The sequence below is a fragment of the Gymnoscopelus microlampas genome (genome assembly GCF_963454915.1).
Source record: "Gymnoscopelus microlampas genome assembly, chromosome: 16".
NCBI classification, from domain to species: Eukaryota; Metazoa; Chordata; class Actinopteri; order Myctophiformes; family Myctophidae; genus Gymnoscopelus; species Gymnoscopelus microlampas.
In genome coordinates this window covers 50,641,919-50,663,287 of record NC_139953.1, presented here as the reverse complement: position 1 = coordinate 50,663,287, position 21,369 = coordinate 50,641,919, and the positions used below count along the sequence as shown (strand labels likewise).

At 40.9% G+C, this 21,369-nt stretch overlaps 2 protein-coding genes across 2 annotated transcripts in view; both read left to right on the top strand.

Annotated features, from left to right (window-relative positions):
- LOC311063420 (gap junction alpha-1 protein-like) overlaps nt 1-21,369 on the top strand; it is a 604,483-nt gene that overhangs the window by 557,897 nt on the left and 25,217 nt on the right. The window lies entirely within an intron of this gene.
- On the top strand, nt 891-21,219 carry LOC311063499 (uncharacterized protein). Its single transcript, XM_084082979.1, has 4 exons — nt 891-1,263; nt 1,899-1,985; nt 15,261-15,565; nt 20,430-21,219. Exons 1-4 carry the CDS (start codon nt 975-977, stop codon nt 21,081-21,083), a joined length of 1,335 nt encoding a protein of 444 aa, XP_083939105.1. The 5' UTR covers nt 891-974; the 3' UTR covers nt 21,084-21,219.

Here is a 21,369-nt window from a genome sequence, read left to right as displayed (position 1 = left end):
AGGTTGTGAGAACCATTGGTTTAGGCTACATAAGCCTTAGATCAATGTTGCGTGTTTACATTGCGTGTAATTCCGAATTTCACCGGATGCGCCCTCTCACTACCGCCCTTTGGGAACTTCTGACAGAATCGGCCACAGACGGGATTAAAACAATTCTTAATTGAATAATATGGACTAATACATTACACACATACTCCGGACACCTAGTTAACATTTGGGGCAAGCGGGTAAATATATTTAGCATTTGGACATGTTTGGAGAAATACGGACTTTAGTGGTGACTTTACTGGCTTTACTGGGTAAGCTGGTGGGGTGGAGCTAAGACTCTCGTAGACATAAAAAAGACATTTACGTAGTATTGATCTAAGTATGAGACTACCTGTGATCCTAGTTTACTGAGGCTCCCGATAATATACAATAATTATGCAATGCATCAAATGCATATAAATAATAATCTAAGATTATAAACCAAGAAGCTATCATCAGTCTAAACAATATAAAACATGTTTTATCTAAAGGACACACTACAGTGTTTCTACATTCTATATGTTTGTGTTTATATTGTTTATTCATAAGTCTCTCTCTGTATTCTATATGTATTTATCTTTATTTATTTATACGTCTCTGTATTCTATATGTATTTATCTTTATTTATTTATACGTCTCTGTATTCTATATGTATTTATGTGTTTATAATATTTATTCATAAGTCTCTCTGTATTCTATATGTATTCGTGTTTATATTGTTTATTTCTTTCTCTCTGTATAAAAGACTACATAATAAATATTCACTCCTTTTCCACCAGGGGGCGAAACACACAGCGGTGCCTTGATCCTTTGTGCGGAAGTAGATCCGGTTGATCCGGAAGTAAACCGTTTGTCGTCGCTGCTGTTGTTGCTGTTGCTCGTGTCGTGTAGTTGTGTAGTAGTTGTGTAGTTGTTGTGTGTCTGTGTGGTGTGTATCTGTGGTCCAGATGTGTCCTAAAGGAGGTCAAATGTGTCAAATGGAGTCTGTACGGCTGTCCATAAATGAACACATGACGTCAGTGGTGGGAGAGGACATATTGTGTGTTTTGGAAAAACAAAGTGACGCTTGTTGTGTGAAGCTTGTCAGAGTGTTTGTGTTGGAGCGCCTCAGTGCGGCTGCAGAGTGGATGTGCAACCTCTTCCAGAGAGAGATAGAGACCCTAGAAACTCTACTGGACCACCAGAGCAAACTACTGGACATGGCCTTTAATGTGGACACACAACTACACACTGCAGGTATGTCTGTTACATGTACACATGACACACAACTACACACTGCAGGTATGTCTGTTACATGTACACATGACACACAACTACACACTGCAGCTATGTCTGTTACATGTACACATGACACACAACTACACACTGCAGCTATGTCTGTTACATGTACACATGACACACAACTACACACTGCAGGTATGTCTGTTACATGTACACATGACACACAACTACACACTGCAGGTGTGTCTGTTACATGTACACATGACACACAACTACACACTGCAGGTGTGTCTGTTACATGTACACATGACACACAACTACACACTGCAGGTATGTCTGTTACATGTACACATGACACACAACTACACACTGCAGGTATGTCTGTTACATGTACACATTACACACAACTACACACTGCAGCTATGTCTGTTACATGTACACATGACACACAACTACACACTGCAGGTGTGTCTGTTACATGTACACATGACACACAACTACACACTGCAGCTATGTCTGTTACATGTACACATTACACACAACTACACACTGCAGCTATGTCTGTTACATGTACACATGACACACAACTACACACTGCACATATTATTATTGTATTAAACATTATTATATATTATTATTGTATTAAACAGGATCCGGTGCACCAGTGAAGATGATTGGTCCAGAAGCAGCCAAGACTCTTTCTATTAAACAGGAACCTGAAGACCAGCTGGACACCAGTAAGTTTACTTATGTCTCTTACAGTAAGTTTACTTATGTCTCTTACAGTAAGTTTACTTATGTCTCTTACAGTAAGTTTACTTATGTCTCTTACAGTAAGTTTACTTATGTCTCTTACAGTAAGTTTACTCATGACTAGATGTATTTATTTATCTTACAGTAAGTTTACTCATGACTAGATTTATTCATTTATTACGGTGATTATCAACCATCAGGGGATCCATCATACTGGAGATAAATATTCTGTGACTGCTGCAAAAGGTAAGAAAATAGAAATATCACTGGCAGAGTTAAGATATCTTTACATAACATTTTTCAATTTCCATTTCTGCTAAGCAACAAGCTCTAATTATGTTTAGGGCATTTGTATTTATGTGGATAAATCTGTGCGACTGTAAAGACTAAACGGAAGCGAGGAGGAGGAGGAGGAGGAGGAGGAGGAGGAGGAGGAGGAGGCGTCGCATCCACTTTATCGCTTTTCAGAGCTTCTGTTGCTCCAGAATGTATGACAGACAGACAGACAGACAGACAGACTCTATGGCAGACATACAGACAGACAGACAGACAGACTGTATGGCAGACAGACAGACAGACAGACAGACAGACTCTATGGCAGACAGCCTGTATGGCAGACAGACAGACAGACAGACAGACAGACAGACAGACTCTATGGCAGACATACAGACAGACAGACTGTATGGCAGACAGACAGACAGACAGACAGACAGACAGACAGACAGACAGACTCTATGGCAGACAGACAGACAGACAGACAGACAGACAGACAGACAGACAGACAGACAGACTGTATGGCAGACAGACAGACAGACAGACAGACAGACAGACAGACAGACAGACAGACTCTATGGCAGACAGACAGACAGACAGACAGACTGTATGGCAGACAGACAGACAGACAGACAGACTCTATGGCAGACAGCCTGTATGGCAGACAGACAGACAGACAGACAGACTCTATGGCAGACATACAGACAGACAGACTGTATGGCAGACAGACAGACAGACAGACAGACAGACAGACAGACAGACAGACTCTATGGCAGACAGACAGACAGACAGACAGACAGACAGACTCTATGGCAGACAGCCTGTATGGCAGACAGACAGACAGACAGACAGACAGACTCTATGGCAGACATACAGACAGACAGACTGTATGGCAGACAGACAGACAGACAGACAGACAGACAGACTCTATGGCAGACAGACAGACAGACAGACAGACAGACAGACAGACAGACAGACAGACTGTATGGCAGACAGACAGACAGACAGACAGACAGACAGACTCTATGGCAGACAGACAGACAGACAGACAGACAGACAGACAGACAGACAGACTGTATGGCAGACAGACAGACAGACAGACAGACAGACAGACAGACTGTATGGCAGACAGACAGACAGACAGACAGACAGACAGACAGATTGTATGACAGACAGACAGACAGACAGACAGACAGACAGACAGACTGTATGGCAGACAGACAGACAGACAGACAGACAGACAGACAGATTGTATGACAGACAGACAGACAGACAGACAGACAGACAGACAGACAGACTCTATGGCAGACAGACAGACAGACAGACTGTATGGCAGACAGACAGACAGACAGACAGACTGTATGGCAGACATACAGACAGACAGACAGACAGACAGACAGACAGACAGACTGTATGGCAGACATACAGACAGACAGACAGACAGACAGACAGACAGACAGACAGACAGACAGACAGACAGACAGACTGTATGGCAGACATACAGACAGACAGACAGACAGACAGACAGACAGACAGACTGTATGGCAGACATACAGACAGACAGACAGACAGACAGACAGACAGACAGACTGTATGGCAGACATACAGACAGACAGACAGACAGACAGACAGACAGACAGACAGACAGACAGACAGACAGACAGACTGTATGGCAGACAGACAGACAGACAGACAGACAGACAGACTGTATGGCAGACATACAGACAGACAGACTGTATGGCAGACAGACAGACAGACAGACTGTATGGCAGACAGACAGACAGACAGACAGACAGACAGACTCTATGGCAGACATACAGACAGACAGACAGACAGACTGTATGGCAGACAGACAGACAGACAGACAGACAGACTGTATGGCAGACAGACAGACAGACAGACAGACAGACTCTATGGCAGACAGCCTGTATGGCAGACAGACAGACAGACAGACAGACAGACAGACAGACAGACAGCCTGTATGGCAGACAGACAGACAGACAGACAGACAGACAGACTGTATGGCAGACAGACAGACAGACAGACAGACAGACAGACTCTATGGCAGACATACAGACAGACAGACAGACAGACTGTATGGCAGACAGACAGACAGACAGACAGACAGACAGACAGACAGACTCTATGGCAGACAGCCTGTATGGCAGACAGACAGACAGACAGACAGACAGACAGACAGACAGACAGACAGACAGACAGACAGACAGACAGACTCTATGGCAGACAGCCTGTATGGCAGACAGACAGACAGACAGACAGACAGACAGACAGACAGACAGACAGACTGTATGGCAGACATACAGACAGACAGACAGACAGACAGACAGACAGACAGACAGACAGACAGACAGACAGACTGTATGGCAGACAGACAGACAGACAGACAGACTGTATGGCAGACAGACAGACAGACAGACAGACAGACAGACAGACAGACAGACTGTATGGCAGACATACAGACAGACAGATTGTATGACAGACAGACAGACAGACAGACAGACTGTATGGCAGACAGACAGACAGACAGACTGTATGGCAGACAGACAGACAGACAGACAGACAGACAGACAGACTCTATGGCAGACAGACAGACAGACAGACAGACAGACAGACAGACAGACAGACAGACTGTATGGCAGACATACAGACAGACAGACAGACAGACAGACAGACAGACAGACAGACTGTATGGCAGACAGACAGACAGACAGACAGACAGACAGACAGACAGACAGACAGACAGACAGACAGACTGTATGGCAGACAGACAGACAGACAGACTGTATGGCAGACAGACAGACAGACAGACAGACAGACAGACAGACTGTATGGCAGACAGACAGACAGACAGACAGACAGACAGACAGACAGACAGACAGACAGACAGACTGTATGGCAGACAGACAGACAGACAGACAGACTGTATGGCAGACAGACAGACAGACAGACAGACAGACTGTATGGCAGACAGACAGACAGACAGACAGACAGACAGACAGACAGACAGACAGACTGTATGACAGACAGACAGACAGACAGACAGACTGTATGGCAGACAGACAGACAGACAGACTGTATGGCAGACAGACAGACAGACAGACAGACAGACAGACAGACAGACAGACAGACAGACTCTATGGCAGACATACAGACAGACAGACTGTATGGCAGACAGACAGACAGACAGACAGACAGACAGACAGACAGACAGACAGACAGACAGACAGACAGACAGACTGTATGGCAGACATACAGACAGACAGACAGACAGACAGACAGACAGACAGACAGACTGTATGGCAGACAGACAGACAGACAGACAGACTGTATGGCAGACAGACAGACAGACAGACAGACAGACAGACAGACAGACAGACTGTATGGCAGACATACAGACAGACAGATTGTATGACAGACAGACAGACAGACAGACAGACTGTATGGCAGACAGACAGACAGACAGACTGTATGGCAGACAGACAGACAGACAGACAGACAGACAGACAGACTCTATGGCAGACAGACAGACAGACAGACAGACAGACAGACAGACAGACAGACAGACTGTATGGCAGACATACAGACAGACAGACAGACAGACAGACAGACAGACAGACAGACAGACAGACAGACTGTATGGCAGACAGACAGACAGACAGACAGACAGACAGACAGACAGACAGACAGACAGACAGACAGACTGTATGGCAGACAGACAGACAGACAGACTGTATGGCAGACAGACAGACAGACAGACAGACAGACAGACTGTATGGCAGACAGACAGACAGACAGACAGACAGACAGACAGACAGACAGACTGTATGGCAGACAGACAGACAGACAGACAGACTGTATGGCAGACAGACAGACAGACAGACAGACTGTATGGCAGACAGACAGACAGACAGACAGACAGACTGTATGGCAGACAGACAGACAGACAGACAGACAGACAGACAGACAGACAGACAGACTGTATGGCAGACAGACAGACAGACAGACAGACTGTATGGCAGACAGACAGACAGACAGACAGACAGACTGTATGGCAGACATACAGACAGACAGATTGTATGACAGACAGACAGACAGACAGACAGACAGACTGTATGGCAGACAGACAGACAGACAGACTGTATGGCAGACAGACAGACAGACAGACAGACAGACAGACAGACAGACAGACAGACAGACAGACTGTATGGCAGACAGACAGACAGACAGACAGACAGACAGACAGACAGACAGACAGACAGACAGACAGACAGACAGACAGACTGTATGGCAGACAGACAGACAGACAGACAGACTGTATGGCAGACAGACAGACAGACAGACAGACAGACTGTATGGCAGACAGACAGACAGACAGACAGACAGACAGACAGACAGACAGACAGACAGACAGACAGACAGACAGACAGACTGTATGGCAGACAGACAGACAGACAGACAGACTGTATGGCAGACATACAGACAGACAGATTGTATGACAGACAGACAGACAGACAGACAGACAGACAGACAGACAGACAGACAGACTGTATGGCAGACAGACAGACAGACAGACTGTATGGCAGACAGACAGACAGACAGACAGACAGACAGACAGACAGACAGACAGACAGACTCTATGGCAGACATACAGACAGACAGACTGTATGGCAGACAGACAGACAGACAGACAGACAGACAGACAGACTGTATGGCAGACAGACAGACAGACAGACAGACATACTGTATGGCAGACAGACAGACAGACGTACTGTATGACAGACAGACAGACAGACAGACAGACAGACAGACAGACAGACAGACAGACAGACAGACAGACAGACAGACAGACTCTATGGCAGACAGACAGACAGACTGTATGGCAGACAGACAGACAGACAGACAGACAGACTCTATGGCAGACAGACAGACAGACTGTATGGCAGACAGACAGACAGACAGACAGACAGACTGTATGACAGACAGACAGACAGACAGACTACTGTATGGCAGACAGACAGACAGACAGACAGACAGACAGACAGACAGACAGACAGACAGACAGACTGTATGGCAGACAGACAGACAGACAGACAGACTGTATGACAGACAGTAGTGATGCGCGGGTTGACCTGTTACCTTTGGGTCAACCCGCGGCGCGGGCGGACAGTCAAGATTTCAGAGGCAATTATGCGGGCTGAACAAATCACATTTAAGCCTATTATTAATATTAATATTTGGATAAAACGACCATTAAAACATAATCATAATTGTTTAAAGTTTTATCATGATCAATGTCAGATCCTGGGTGGGTTCATTCCCGACAGCCTGGTGCTGCTGTGTCTCACAGCGCTGCAGTTATCCCATAGATCAGCCTATTCTTCGTACCATGGTGTTGCGTGTAAAAAATATCGGACCTACAAGCTCACAACACGTCGCAACGTGCCGCGTTGTGAGCTTGTATGTCTGATATTTTCGATACGCAACAAAAGCACAAATGAAGCTTTACACAGCTGCATCTGCTCCTAATCAGAGCTGTGTACGGGTGGTTCGCTCGGCTGTAATGATAAACAGAACCTGGGTCTCGGGATAGAATCTGAACCAAGCCGGACCCACCTGACGATAATAAAACCTGTCAAAACCAGAACTCGTATGGGTCGTGGATATTATACAAGCAGCACAGTGACTGTCTGTCTGCAATGGATAAAGTGTTAGTGGTGAAAGTTGGTGACACACATACATTGCAAGCAAATAAGGCAAGTAAATCAACCTCCCTTGCGCCATCATTCATGTGTAACATTAACAAAACTAAACACAAGCTGTAGGTTTTGCATATTAAGGTTGCTAGATGTAAAGGTCAAAACATATATGAATGTGTTTATACTGATGTGTGATGTAGGCTACGGTGTCACGCAGCAGTTCACTCACACTCACTCATGATTATCTTCTTTTTTTTCACCGCGAGTCGAGTCGTTGATTTATATATGGTTTTGCAGCGCGGGTTCGGTTCCGTGGCGGGGTGGGGCGGGTCATGAAAAAACCCGACAGACAGACAGATTGACTGACTGACTGACTGACAGCCAGCAGGCCGGCTGGCTGGCTGTCAGTTTGTTTTGTTGTAGATCTTGGTTCTATAGGGTCTTAACTATCTGAAATGAATGGGGTTCAAATATCCCAGTCCCCCACCCTCTTTCTGGAGGGGGTTACCTATTTTTGGGACCTCCCAGAACAGTACGCCAGCCAGTTAATGTCCAATTTTCGTAATATTTGAGTTGTTTTATAGGTTTTAAAATACATTGAGTTTATTTATTACACTTCTAAAGCAGCCAGAAGAATATTTGTCTGACTTTCGATTGGGGTCTTTCCTCCCCTGGGGACACCCCAGACTCACCTCTATGCCTACAGTATCTCAGTCATCATTCCAACACAATAAGAAAACTGTTCCGCACGCTCACTGACTCTGTGCAAGGTTTCTCTTCTGATTAACCCTTTAAGACCCGGAACGCAACTGTGTCACTTTAGGAAAAAATAGCAGATCAACACGCTCATAGCGCGGTCCCTGGAACAACATATTTTGAGATTTGGGTCCACGGCCAAATACATATCATTTTGGGGGTCCTTGACATAAAAAAAGGTTGAACCACCAATATTTGCTTTAAAATTAGCTTCTAGATCTGCTATTTTTGAATATTCAAAGAAATCAAAAAATGACTAAAAATGACTTGACTCTTTCCTGGTCTTAATGGGTTAAAAAAAGAGGGGAAAAGGGTTAAAATATGGCCAATGTAGCAGCATCCTTGTTAATTCCTTCCATGTGTTTAATTTCAGACATCCTGGTATAGAAACCAAGCTAAAAACCCTTGAAGGGTTCTTGTATTTGTTTTACTGAGGTTAAGGTTAGGAATATGTTTATGGTTAGTCATAGTTTTACTGAGGTTAAGGTTAGGAATATGTTTATGGTTAGTCATAGTTTTACTGAGGTTAAGGTTAGGAATATGTTTATGGTTAGTCATAGTTTTACTGAGGTTAAGGTTAGGAATATGTTTATGGTTAGTCATAGTTTTACTGAGGTTAAGGTTAGGAATATGTTTATGGTTAGTCATAGTTTTACTGAGGTTAAGGTTAGGAATATGTTTATGGTTAGTCATAGTTTTACTGAGGTTAAGGTTAGGAATGTGTTTATGGTTAGTCATAGTTTTACTGAGGTTAAGGTTAGGAATATGTTTATGGTTAGTCATAGTTTTACTGAGGTTAAGGTTAGGAATATGTTTATGGTTAGTCCAGGGTTTCCGCTAGGCACTTTTTGGGCCGGCCACCATGGATTATATTTTATTTACCAGCCAAAGATTAAATCTATCGCCCTTATTATAATTAACGTCATATCCGTGTTTGCAGATACGTGCACCCAACTAGGGGTGTCACGATACGCCTAATCCACGATTCGATTCGACTTTCGATTTTAAGGTCACGATTCGATTCGATTTTCGATACGATATATATTTTTAAAACCTCCTTTTTTTCAGCTTTGAGGGCTATATGATTATTCATTTAGGCTATTGTCTTGATTTGTAAAGAAAAACACATGTTTCTCAATAAGTCCCTTTTTATTTGAATAATATCAAATGAGAATGAGAATAACAAAAAAGGTTTTATGCCCTCTTACAACAACTGTCATTTTCAGATTCTATAACTAAATAAAATCTAAATACAAAGTTGAACATGTAAGAAAAAAGGATCCAAAGACAACTGTTATTTGGCTACATGTTCTTAAACATTTAAAGTATGTTCACATTGTTTGAACAGGTAAGAGCTTTAACAAACAAGAAATGTGAATAATAAGCTAAGCCAGGGGTCTTCAACAGGGTTTCTTTTTTTTTTTTACCTTAACCCCATCCCTTTTCTGTGGTGAATTTTAGCCAAAAATAGCAGATCTACAAGCTCACACTGAGCTTGTAGATCGGCTATTTTTGGCCGAGAGGTATAGGTGTAGAGGGGAAAAAGAGAAGACGGAGCAACTACATTATCAATGTGGAGCATAATGGACAAACGGTAGCCGTTTTGTCAACAACGTGTCGGGTGCCTCATAATTCACTGGGAAGCCAAAATATTGCCAGACGTTTGACTTAAAGGAAGCGGGAGGGTTTTCCAATTCTTCCGTTTGTGTATCATCATCATTACCATCGCTGGCTTCAGCAGTGGCCATGGTGAAATGTAAAGTAGTAGTACAGACGCAACGCTACAGCGGTTTCTCTCTCTGTCTCCTCCAAACTCCTCTGTGGTGTGTGTGTGTTATGGGTTTGTCCTGTCGTCTTTTTTTCTCCCCCGTCGTAAGCACACATGCACGATGCACGGAAAAACACAGCAGCGACTCTGTTGTTTTGTTAATGTTATGAAGGTTAATTACTTGCCTCAGTTGCCTGCAATGTGTCACCAACTTTCACCACTTTATCCATTGCAGACAGTCAGTCACTTGATTGCTTGTATATCCATGACCCATACGAGTTCGGGTCCCTAAACTTCAAATATTTATTCAAAAATTACAAAAAGGGTATGTTGCTATATACTGTACATAGCAACAGGAACCCCAAAAGGGTTTCCCGTCCTGAAAGGTATAGTTACAAAAAGGGGTTCCTGCCAAAAATGGGTTAAGGTTAGGAATAAGGCTAGGTTTAGACATAGTTTTACTGAGGTTAAGGTTAGGAATAAGGTTAGGTTTAGACATAGTTTTACTGAGGTTAAGGTTAGGAATAAGGTTAGGTTTAGACATAGTTTTACTGAGGTTAAGGTTAGGAATAAGGTTAGGTTTAGACATAGTTTTACTGAGGTTAAGGTTAGGAATAAGGTTAGGTTTAGACATAGTTTTACTGAGGTTAAGGTTAGGAATAAGGTTAGGTTTAGACATAGTTTTACTGAGGTTAAGGTTAGGAATAAGGTTAGGTTTAGACATAGTTTTACTGAGGTTAAGGTTAGGAATAAGGTTAGGTTTAGACATAGTTTTACTGAGGTTAAGGTTAGGAATAAGGTTAGGTTTAGACATAGTTTTACTGAGGTTAAGGTTAGGTTTAGACATAGTTTTACTGAGGTTAAGGTTAGGAATAAGGTTAGGTTTAGACATAGTTTTACTGAGGTTAAGGTTAGGAATAAGGTTAGGTTTAGACATAGTTTTACTGAGGTTAAGGTAAGGAATAAGGTTAGGTTTAGACATAGTTTTACTGAGGTTAAGGTTAGGAATAAGGTTAGGTTTAGACATAGTTTTACTGAGGTTAAGGTAAGGAATAAGGTTAGGTTTAGACATAGTTTTACTGAGGTTAAGGTTAGGAATAAGGTTAGGTTTAGACATAGTTTTACTGAGGTTAAGGTTAGGAATAAGGTTAGGTTTAGACATAGTTTTACTGAGGTTAAGGTTAGGTTTAGACATAGTTTTACTGAGGTTAAGGTTAGGAATAAGGTTAGGTTTAGACATAGTTTTACTGAGGTTAAGGTTAGGAATAAGGTTAGGTTTAGACATAGTTTTACTGAGGTTAAGGTTAGGAATAAGGTTAGGTTTAGACATAGTTTTACTGAGGTTAAGGTAAGGAATAAGGTTAGGTTTAGACATAGTTTTACTGAGGTTAAGGTTAGGAATAAGGTTAGGTTTAGACATAGTTTTACTGAGGTTAAGGTTAGGAATAAGGTTAGGTTTAGACATAGTTTTACTGAGGTTAAGGTAAGGAATAAGGTTAGGTTTAGACATAGTTTTACTGAGGTTAAGGTTAGGTTTAGACATAGTTTTACTGAGGTTAAGGTTAGTAATAAGGTTAGGTTTAGACATAGTATTACTGAGGTTAAGGTTAGGAATAAGGTTAGGTTTAGACATAGTTTTACTGAGGTTAAGGTAAGGAATAAGGTTAGGTTTAGACATAGTTTTACTGAGGTTAAGGTTAGGAATAAGGTTAGGTTTAGACATAGTTTTACTGAGGTTAAGGTTAGGAATAAGGTTAGGTTTAGACATAGTTTTACTGAGGTTACGTTTAGGAATAAGGTTAGGTTTAGACATAGTTTTACTGAGGTTAAGGTTAGGAATAAGGTTAGGTTTAGACATAGTTTTACTGAGGTTAAGGTTAGGAATAAGGTTAGGTTTAGACATAGTTTTACTGAGGTTAAGTTTAGGAATAAGGCTAGGTTTAGACATAGTTTTACTGAGGTTAAGGTTAGGAATAAGGTTAGGTTTAGACATAGTTTTACTGAGGTTAAGGTAAGGAATAAGGCTAGGTTTAGACATAGTTTTACTGAGGTTAAGGTTAGGAATAAGGTTAGGATTAGACATAGTTTTACTGAGGTTAAGGTTAGGAATAAGGTTAGGTTTAGACATAGTTTTACTGAGGTTAAGGTAAGGAATAAGGTTAGGTTTAGACATAGTTTTACTGAGGTTAAGGTTAGGTTTAGACATAGTTTTACTGAGGTTAAGGTTAGTAATAAGGTTAGGTTTAGACATAGTATTACTGAGGTTAAGGTTAGGAATAAGGTTAGGTTTAGACATAGTTTTACTGAGGTTAAGGTAAGGAATAAGGTTAGGTTTAGACATAGTTTTACTGAGGTTAAGGTTAGGAATAAGGTTAGGTTTAGACATAGTTTTACTGAGGTTAAGGTTAGGAATAAGGTTAGGTTTAGACATAGTTTTACTGAGGTTACGTTTAGGAATAAGGTTAGGTTTAGACATAGTTTTACTGAGGTTAAGGTTAGGAATAAGGTTAGGTTTAGACATAGTTTTACTGAGGTTAAGGTTAGGAATAAGGTTAGGTTTAGACATAGTTTTACTGAGGTTAAGTTTAGGAATAAGGCTAGGTTTAGACATAGTTTTACTGAGGTTAAGGTTAGGAATAAGGTTAGGTTTAGACATAGTTTTACTGAGGTTAAGGTAAGGAATAAGGCTAGGTTTAGACATAGTTTTACTGAGGTTAAGGTTAGGAATAAGGTTAGGTTTAGACATAGTTTTACTGAGGTTAAGGTAAGGAATAAGGTTAGGTTTAGACATAGTTTTACTGAGGTTAAGGTTAGGAATAAGGCTAGGTTTAGACATAGTTTAACTGAGGTTAAGGTTAGGAATAAGGCTAGGTTTAGACATAGTTTTACTGAGGTTAAGGTTAGGAATAAGGTTAGGTTTAGACATAGTTTTACTGAGGTTAAGGTAAGGAATAAGGTTAGGTTTAGACATAGTTTTACTGAGGTTAAGGTTAGGAATAAGGTTAGGTTTAGACATAGTTTTACTGAGGTTAAGGTTAGGTTTAGACATAGTTTTACTGAGGTTAAGGTTAGGAATAAGGTTAGGTTTAGACATAGTTTTACTGAGGTTAAGGTAAGGAATAAGGTTAGGTTTAGACATAGTTTTACTGAGGTTAAGGTTAGGTTTAGACATAGTTTTACTGAGGTTAAGGTTAGTAATAAGGTTAGGTTTAGACATAGTATTACTGAGGTTAAGGTTAGGAATAAGGTTAGGTTTAGACATAGTTTTACTGAGGTTAAGGTAAGGAATAAGGTTAGGTTTAGACATAGTTTTACTGAGGTTAAGGTTAGGAATAAGGTTAGGTTTAGACATAGTTTTACTGAGGTTACGTTTAGGAATAAGGTTAGGTTTAGACATAGTTTTACTGAGGTTAAGGTTAGGAATAAGGTTAGGTTTAGACATAGTTTTACTGAGGTTAAGGTTAGGTTTAGACATAGTTTTACTGAGGTTAAGGTTAGGAATAAGGTTAGGTTTAGACATAGTTTTACTGAGGTTAATGTTAGGAATAAGATTAGGTTTAGACATAGTTTTACTGAGGTTAAGGTTAGGAATAAGGTTAGGTTTAGACATAGTTTTACTGAGGTTAAGGTTAGGAATAAGGTTAGGTTTAGACATAGTTTTACTGAGGTTAATGTTAGGAATAAGGTTAGGTTTAGACATAGTTTTACTGAGGTTAAGGTTAGGAATAAGGTTAGGTTTAGACATAGTTTTACTGAGGTTAAGGTTAGGAATAAGGTTAGGTTTAGACATCGTTTTACTGAGGTTAAGGTTAGGAATAAGGTTAGGTTTAGACATAGTTTTACTGAGGTTAAGGTTAGGTTTAGACATAGTTTTACTGAGGTTAATGTTAGGAATAAGGTTAGGTTTAGACATAGTTTTACTGAGGTTAAGGTTAGGAATAAGGTTAGGTTTAGACATAGTTTTACTGAGGTTAAGGTTAGGAATAAGGTTAGGTTTAGACATAGTTTTACTGAGGTTAAGGTTAGGAATAAGGTTAGGTTTAGACATAGTTTTACTGAGGTTACGTTTAGGAATAAGGTTAGGTTTAGACATAGTTTTACTGAGGTTAAGGTTAGGAATAAGGTTAGGTTTAGATATAGTTTTACTGAGGTTAAGGTTAGGAATAAGGTTAGGTTTAGACATAGTTTAACTGAGGTTAAGGTTAGGAATAAGGTTAGGTTTAGACATAGTTTTACTGAGGTTAAGGTTAGGAATAAGGTTAGGTTTAGATATAGTTTTACTGAGGTTAAGGTAAGGAATAAGGTTAGGTTTAGACATAGTTTAACTGAGGTTAAGGTTAGGAATAAGGTTAGGTTTAGACATAGTTTAACTGAGGTTAAGGTTAGGTTTAGACATAGTTTTACTGAGGTTAAGGTTAGGTTTAGACATAGTTTTACTGAGGTTAAGGTTAGGTTTAGACATAGTTTTACTGAGGTTAAGGTTAGGTTTAGACATTGTTTTACTGAGGTTACGTTTAGCTGATCAACAAGCTCACAACGCGTCATGAAGTCATGCATTGTATTTGTAAGCTTGTAGATCAGCTATTTTTCCTTTTTTTTATATTTGAAAATGTGTGAGAATCTTTAACATGGAAACGATTCTGACGATTATGCTAAAATAATTGCGATTAGACTATGATGTAATAATTGTGACAGGACCAGTATTGTATATTAATAGGTTAACGTTTTTGTGTCTTTGCTTTTAGACTACCTGCACCCCCCCTCTGCCAGTGAAGAGTTGGTTTGTCCCAGTCCCAGTCCGGCCCCGCACCCCCGCCCCTCCGCCAGCGAAGAGTTGGTTTCTCCCGGTCCCAGTCTGGTCCAGGGGGGGGAGGCGGAGGGGGGGGGGCCTCTACAGAGGCCACAGGAGGGCGCCGGTGGCTCGTCGTTCATGGCAGGGAAGAGTGAGGAGGAGGAGGAAGAAGAAGAAGATGATGATGGTGATGAAGATGAGGATGATGATGAAGACGACACAGAGCCTCTGGCCAGCACCTCAGCTGAACTCATGCAGGTAGGATCTGCTTTTTAGGGCTTTTTGAACCATTACACATTTAAGTTGACCATTAACTCATTCACTGCCAAGTAAATAAATACATACCGGTAATTGCCAATAGTGCCAGCCACACTTTTTTCTCACCTTTTCAAGTAGTCACAGAATATTTACATCCAGTGTGATCGATCCGCCAAAAGCTGCTAAACACGAGGCTTTCACTGTGCTTCCACGGAAAAGAAAAAAAAAAGTCAACACAACCTCTCCCCCCCTGCTAAATGGCATGACTCGTCACAAATGCAGGGGAGGAAAAAAAGGAACTGAAGTTACAGCCGTTTCCTCACAGAGTCTAACCAAGGAAGCTTTTGAAAGGAAAGGATGTTCCGTCCGTCCGTTCTCTAGATATATTGACACGACACTCATGTCTGTTCTCTAGATATATTGACATGACACTCATGTCTGTTCTCTAGATATATTGATATGACACTCATGTCTGTTCTCTAGATATATTGACATGACACTCATGTCCGTTCTCTAGATATATTGACATGACACTCATGTCTGTTCTCTAGATATATTGATATGACACTCATGTCCGTTCTCTAGATATATTGACATGACACTCATGTCCGTTCTCTAGATATATTGACATGACACTCATGTCTGTTCTCTAGATATATTGATATGACACTCATGTCCGTTCTCTAGATATATTGACATGACACTCATGTCTGTTCTCTAGATATATTGATATGACACTCATGTCCGTTCTCTAGATATATTGATATGACACTCATGTCCGTTCTCTAGATATATTGATATGACACTCATGTCCGTTCTCTAGATATATTGACATGACACTCATGTCCGTTCTCTAGATATATTGACATGACACTCATGTCCGTTCTCTAGATATATTGACATGACACTCATGCCCGTTCTCTAGATATATTGACATGACACTCATGTCCGTTCTCTAGATATATTGACATGACACTCATGCCCGTTCTCTAGATATATTGACATGACACTCATGTCCGTTCTCTAGATATATTGACATGACCCATTAGTATTCTGCAGACCCGTTAGTATTCTACCAGTATTAAGTAAGCTAATGGAAAAAGTTGTTCTCGAGCAGGTACTTTATTATTTTTCAATTAATCAATTAAATTCTGAGTTTCAGCATGCATATACAGATCACTCTACGTGTACAGCCCTGACAGATATGGTGGACAAATGGTTATCTTATACAGACATAAAAATGATGGTTGGAGCTGTATTACTAGACTTTAGTGCAGCATTTGATGTTGTAGATCATGGGATATTGTTAAGGAAACTGACTGCATATGGGTTTAGTTCAAATGCAATCACTTGGATGAACAGCTATTTATCCAATAGGATGCAGAGTGTGTTTTTTAATGGCGGTTTTTCTTCTTTTAAATGTTTACAGTGTGGCGTCCCTCAGGGGAGCTGCCTTGGTCCTCTACTTTACACAATATTCACAAATGACATGCCTTTAGTTTTAGAAAAGAGTCGTCGACCGTCTATTTTGCATCAAACAGCTTACCCGAGTTGAGAAACACACTTCAATCTGAACTGCAACTATTATTGGACTGGATATGTGAACATAGACTTGTCTTGAATGTAGCAAAAACCAAGAGCAGTGTTCACTGCCAGACATGCCACTATAGAGGATAATCACCTGTGTTTGTCACTTAAAGACTCAAATATTGAACAGGTTCAAGAAGCACTTTTGCTTGGTGTCACACTCGATGCACAGTTAACATGGGAAAAACACATAGAAAATATTGTCCAAAAAATGGGTAGAGGAATAGCATGCATTAAAAAGGTGCTCCTCGTTTCTTACCCCAGCTTCTAGAGTGCTGGTGACACAGGCACTAGTGCTATCTCACCTTGACTACTGCTCTGCATTATGGTCAGGTGCAGACAAGAAACATCTGTCCAAACTTCAAATAGCTCAGAATAAAGCTGCAAGGCTTGCATTGCACTGTCCGTTGGGTGTGAGGCAGAGCAGTCTCTCATGGCTCAGAGTGGAGGAGAGGTTGGCATGGAATTTAGTGAGTTTCTTTAGGAATATTTGTTACATTAAAGAACCAGTTTGTTTGTATTTACAAATACAGTATGTGAGAGATGGTCATAATTACAATACCAGGCAGGCTACTAGGGGTGACATGGTTAAAGAGAAGCCCAGAACAAATGCAGTCTGCAGATCTGTAATGTATCGGGCAATTACTATATGGAACACGTTACCGACAATGATCACTGAAGCACCTAGTAAGGCTAGTTTTAAGAGACTCCTTAAAAGACACTTTAATTACCCACATTTTAATTGTAATTTTAACTGACTTGTTATTTAAGGGATTGTTGAAAGCTAAATTGTTTTAGTTTTTTTAGTTTTTGTTTTTTTTGTATTTTTTACTTGACTTTTTTTTGTCTTGAATGAATTTGTTTTTGTAATACTGTACATGTTTTATTGCATTATGTATTGTTTGTAATCCTGTGGACCCCAGGAAGAGTAGCTGCTACTTTGGTGGCAGCTAATGGGGATCCCTATGAATAAAGAATAATAAAGAAAGAATGTCTGTTCTCTAGATATATTGATATGACACTCATGTCCGTTCTCTAGATATATTGATATGACACTCATGTCCGTTCTCTAGATATATTGATATGACACTCATGTCCGTTCTCTAGATATATTGATATGACACTCATGTCCGTTCTCTAGATATATTGACATGACACTCATGTCTGTTCTCTAGATATATTGACATGACACTCATGTCTGTTCTCTAGATATATTGACATGACCCTCATGTCCGTTCTCTAGATATATTGACATGACACTCATGTCCGTTCTCTAGATATATTGACATGACACTCATGTCTGTTCTCTAGATATATTGACATGACACTCATGTCCGTTCTCTAGATATATTGACATGACACTCATGTCCGTTCTCTAGATATATTGACATGACACTCATGTCCGTTCTCTAGATATATTGACATGACACTCATGTCTGTTCTCTAGATATATTGACATGACACTCATGTCCGTTCTCTAGATATATTGACATGACACTCATGTCTGTTCTCTAGATATATTGACATGACACTCATGTCTGTTCTCTAGATATATTGACATGACACTCATGTCTGTTCTCTAGATATATTGACATGACACTCATGTCCGTTCTCTAGATATATTGATATGACACTCATGTCTGTTCTCTAGATATATTGATATGACACTCATGTCCGTTCTCTAGATATATTGATATGACACTCATGTCCGTTCTCTAGATATATTGACATGACACTCATGTCCGTTCTCTAGATATATTGACATGACACTCATGTCTGTTCTCTAGATATATTGACATGACACTCATGTCTGTTCTCTAGATATATTGACATGACACTCATGTCTGTTCTCTAGATATATTGACATGACACTCATGTCTGTTCTCTAGATATATTGATATGACACTCATGTCCGTTCTCTAGATATATTGATATGACACTCATGTCCGTTCTCTAGATATATTGACATGACACTCATGTCCGTTCTCTAGATATATTGACATGACACTCATGTCTGTTCTCTAGATATATTGACATGACACTCATGTCTGTTCTCTAGATATATTGACATGACACTCATGTCTGTTCTCTAGATATATTGACATGACACTCATGTCTGTTCTCTAGATATATTGACATGACCCTCATGTCCGTTCTCTAGATATATTGACATGACACTCATGTCCGTTCTCTAGATATATTGACATGACACTCATGTCCGTTCTCTAGATATATTGACATGACACTCATGTCTGTTCTCTAGATATATTGACATGACACTCATGTCCGTTCTCTAGATATATTGACATGACACTCATGTCTGTTCTCTAGATATATTGACATGACCCTCATGTCCGTTCTCTAGATATATTGACATGACACTCATGTCCGTTCTCTAGATATATTGACATGACACTCATGTCTGTTCTCTAGATATATTGACATGACACTCATGTCCGTTCTCTAGATATATTGACATGACACTCATGTCCGTTCTCTAGATATATTGACATGACACTCATGTCCGTTCTCTAGATATATTGACATGACACTCATGTCCGTTCTCTAGATATATTGACATGACACTCATGTCTGTTCTCTAGATATATTGACATGACACTCATGTCCGTTCTCTAGATATATTGACATGACACTCATGTCTGTTCTCTAGATATATTGACATGACACTCATGTCTGTTCTCTAGATATATTGACATGACACTCATGTCTGTTCTCTAGATATATTGACATGACACTCATGTCCGTTCTCTAGATATATTGACATGACACTCATGTCCGTTCTCTAGATATATTGATATGACACTCATGTCCGTTCTCTAGATATATTGACATGACACTCATGGGGGGCAAATCTGGCACCGGAAGTTTGATGAAATACATTGCAGTGGATGGAGCCGGCTGGACCAGCTCATGAACAAACATTATATGACTTGACAGAGGCTTCCTTAGTCCTGACATTAAAACCGTCTCCTTGATTCATGGCAGCTTTTAAACACCAACAAGGCTCACAGAGAGGCCAGTTAAAACGGTACTCTCTTCAAATGTGTTTTGTTGGGGGGAGGAACTTGAATTGGTAACACAGTTCAAGTACCTCAGAGTCAAAATCGTGGGATTAAAAAAAAAAAAAATTGGGCCTTGGAAAATGTTGTCTTTTTAATGATGTATCAATCAGAGATTGTTCATTAATGAAGACCAACTGTATGAAGATAGGTTGTGGGTGAAGTGCTCCTTTAACTGTTGCGCCCCCTACTTGCAGGACGGTGGGACGGCGCCGCCTCCCGTCGACGTGCAGCTGATCTCCTCCGACAGCGAGGAGTGGGAGGAGAGCGGCCGGGGCGACGGCGTGTCTGCGTTCAACACCCTGAAACCACACAAGTCTCACCACGCCGAGGGCCAGCGCTGGTTCATCTGCCCCGTCTGTGGCAAGAGCTTCAACCGCAACGACAACCTGAAGATACACATGAGGATCCACACGGGAGACAAACCCTTCAGCTGCCCCGTCTGCGGAAAGAGCTTCACCCTCAACGAGAACATGAAGACGCACATGCGGATCCACACCAACGAGAAGCCCTTCAGTTGTACCCTTTGCGACAAAAGCTTCGTCCAGAAGATCAAGCTGAAGCTGCACATGACCGCCCACACGGGCGAGAAACCCTTCTATTGCGCGGTTTGCAACAAGAGCTTCAATCGGACGGAGAACCTGAAGACGCACATGTTGACGCACACGGGGGAGAAGCCCTACGGTTGTTCGCTCTGCGACCAAAGATTCAGTCAGAATAGTACCCTGAAGAGGCACATGAGGGTGCACACCGGGGAGAAACCCTTTTCCTGTACGCTTTGTGAACAGAGCTTTACTGTGAATCATCATCTGAAGAGGCACATGTTGACTCACGCAGCAGAAAAGCCTTAACTCTGTGAACACAGCTTCAGTTTAACCCATTAAGACCGGGATCACACGCATCTGTGTGATTGTTCTGATTTATTTGGCTGTTCAAAAAAATAGCAGATCTACAAGCTCATAGCGCGGCACTCAAAAATCATGAACATATGTGGCAAATCTTTGTATATATATATATATTAAAAAAAACTAAAGCGAGCATTTGTAACTCAAATCTTTGCTTCTGGGGATTCTACAAATGTCTTCTGAATCCTAACAGTTTTTTTGGAAAATAAAACGTATGTTGCTATAATAATAG

What these genes read in the sequence shown, in the direction of transcription:
- LOC311063499 (XM_084082979.1), top strand. Translation starts at nt 975, where the DNA reads ATGTGTCCTAAAGGAGGTCAAATGTGTCAAATGGAGTCTGTACGGCTG. An exon ending in CACACAACTACACACTGCAG is followed by an intron (nt 1,264 to 1,898) that starts GTATGTCTGTTA and finishes TGTATTAAACAG; the next exon opens with GATCCGGTGCACCAGTGAAG. An exon ending in CCTCAGCTGAACTCATGCAG is followed by an intron (nt 15,566 to 20,429) that starts GTAGGATCTGCT and finishes CCCTACTTGCAG; the next exon opens with GACGGTGGGACGGCGCCGCC.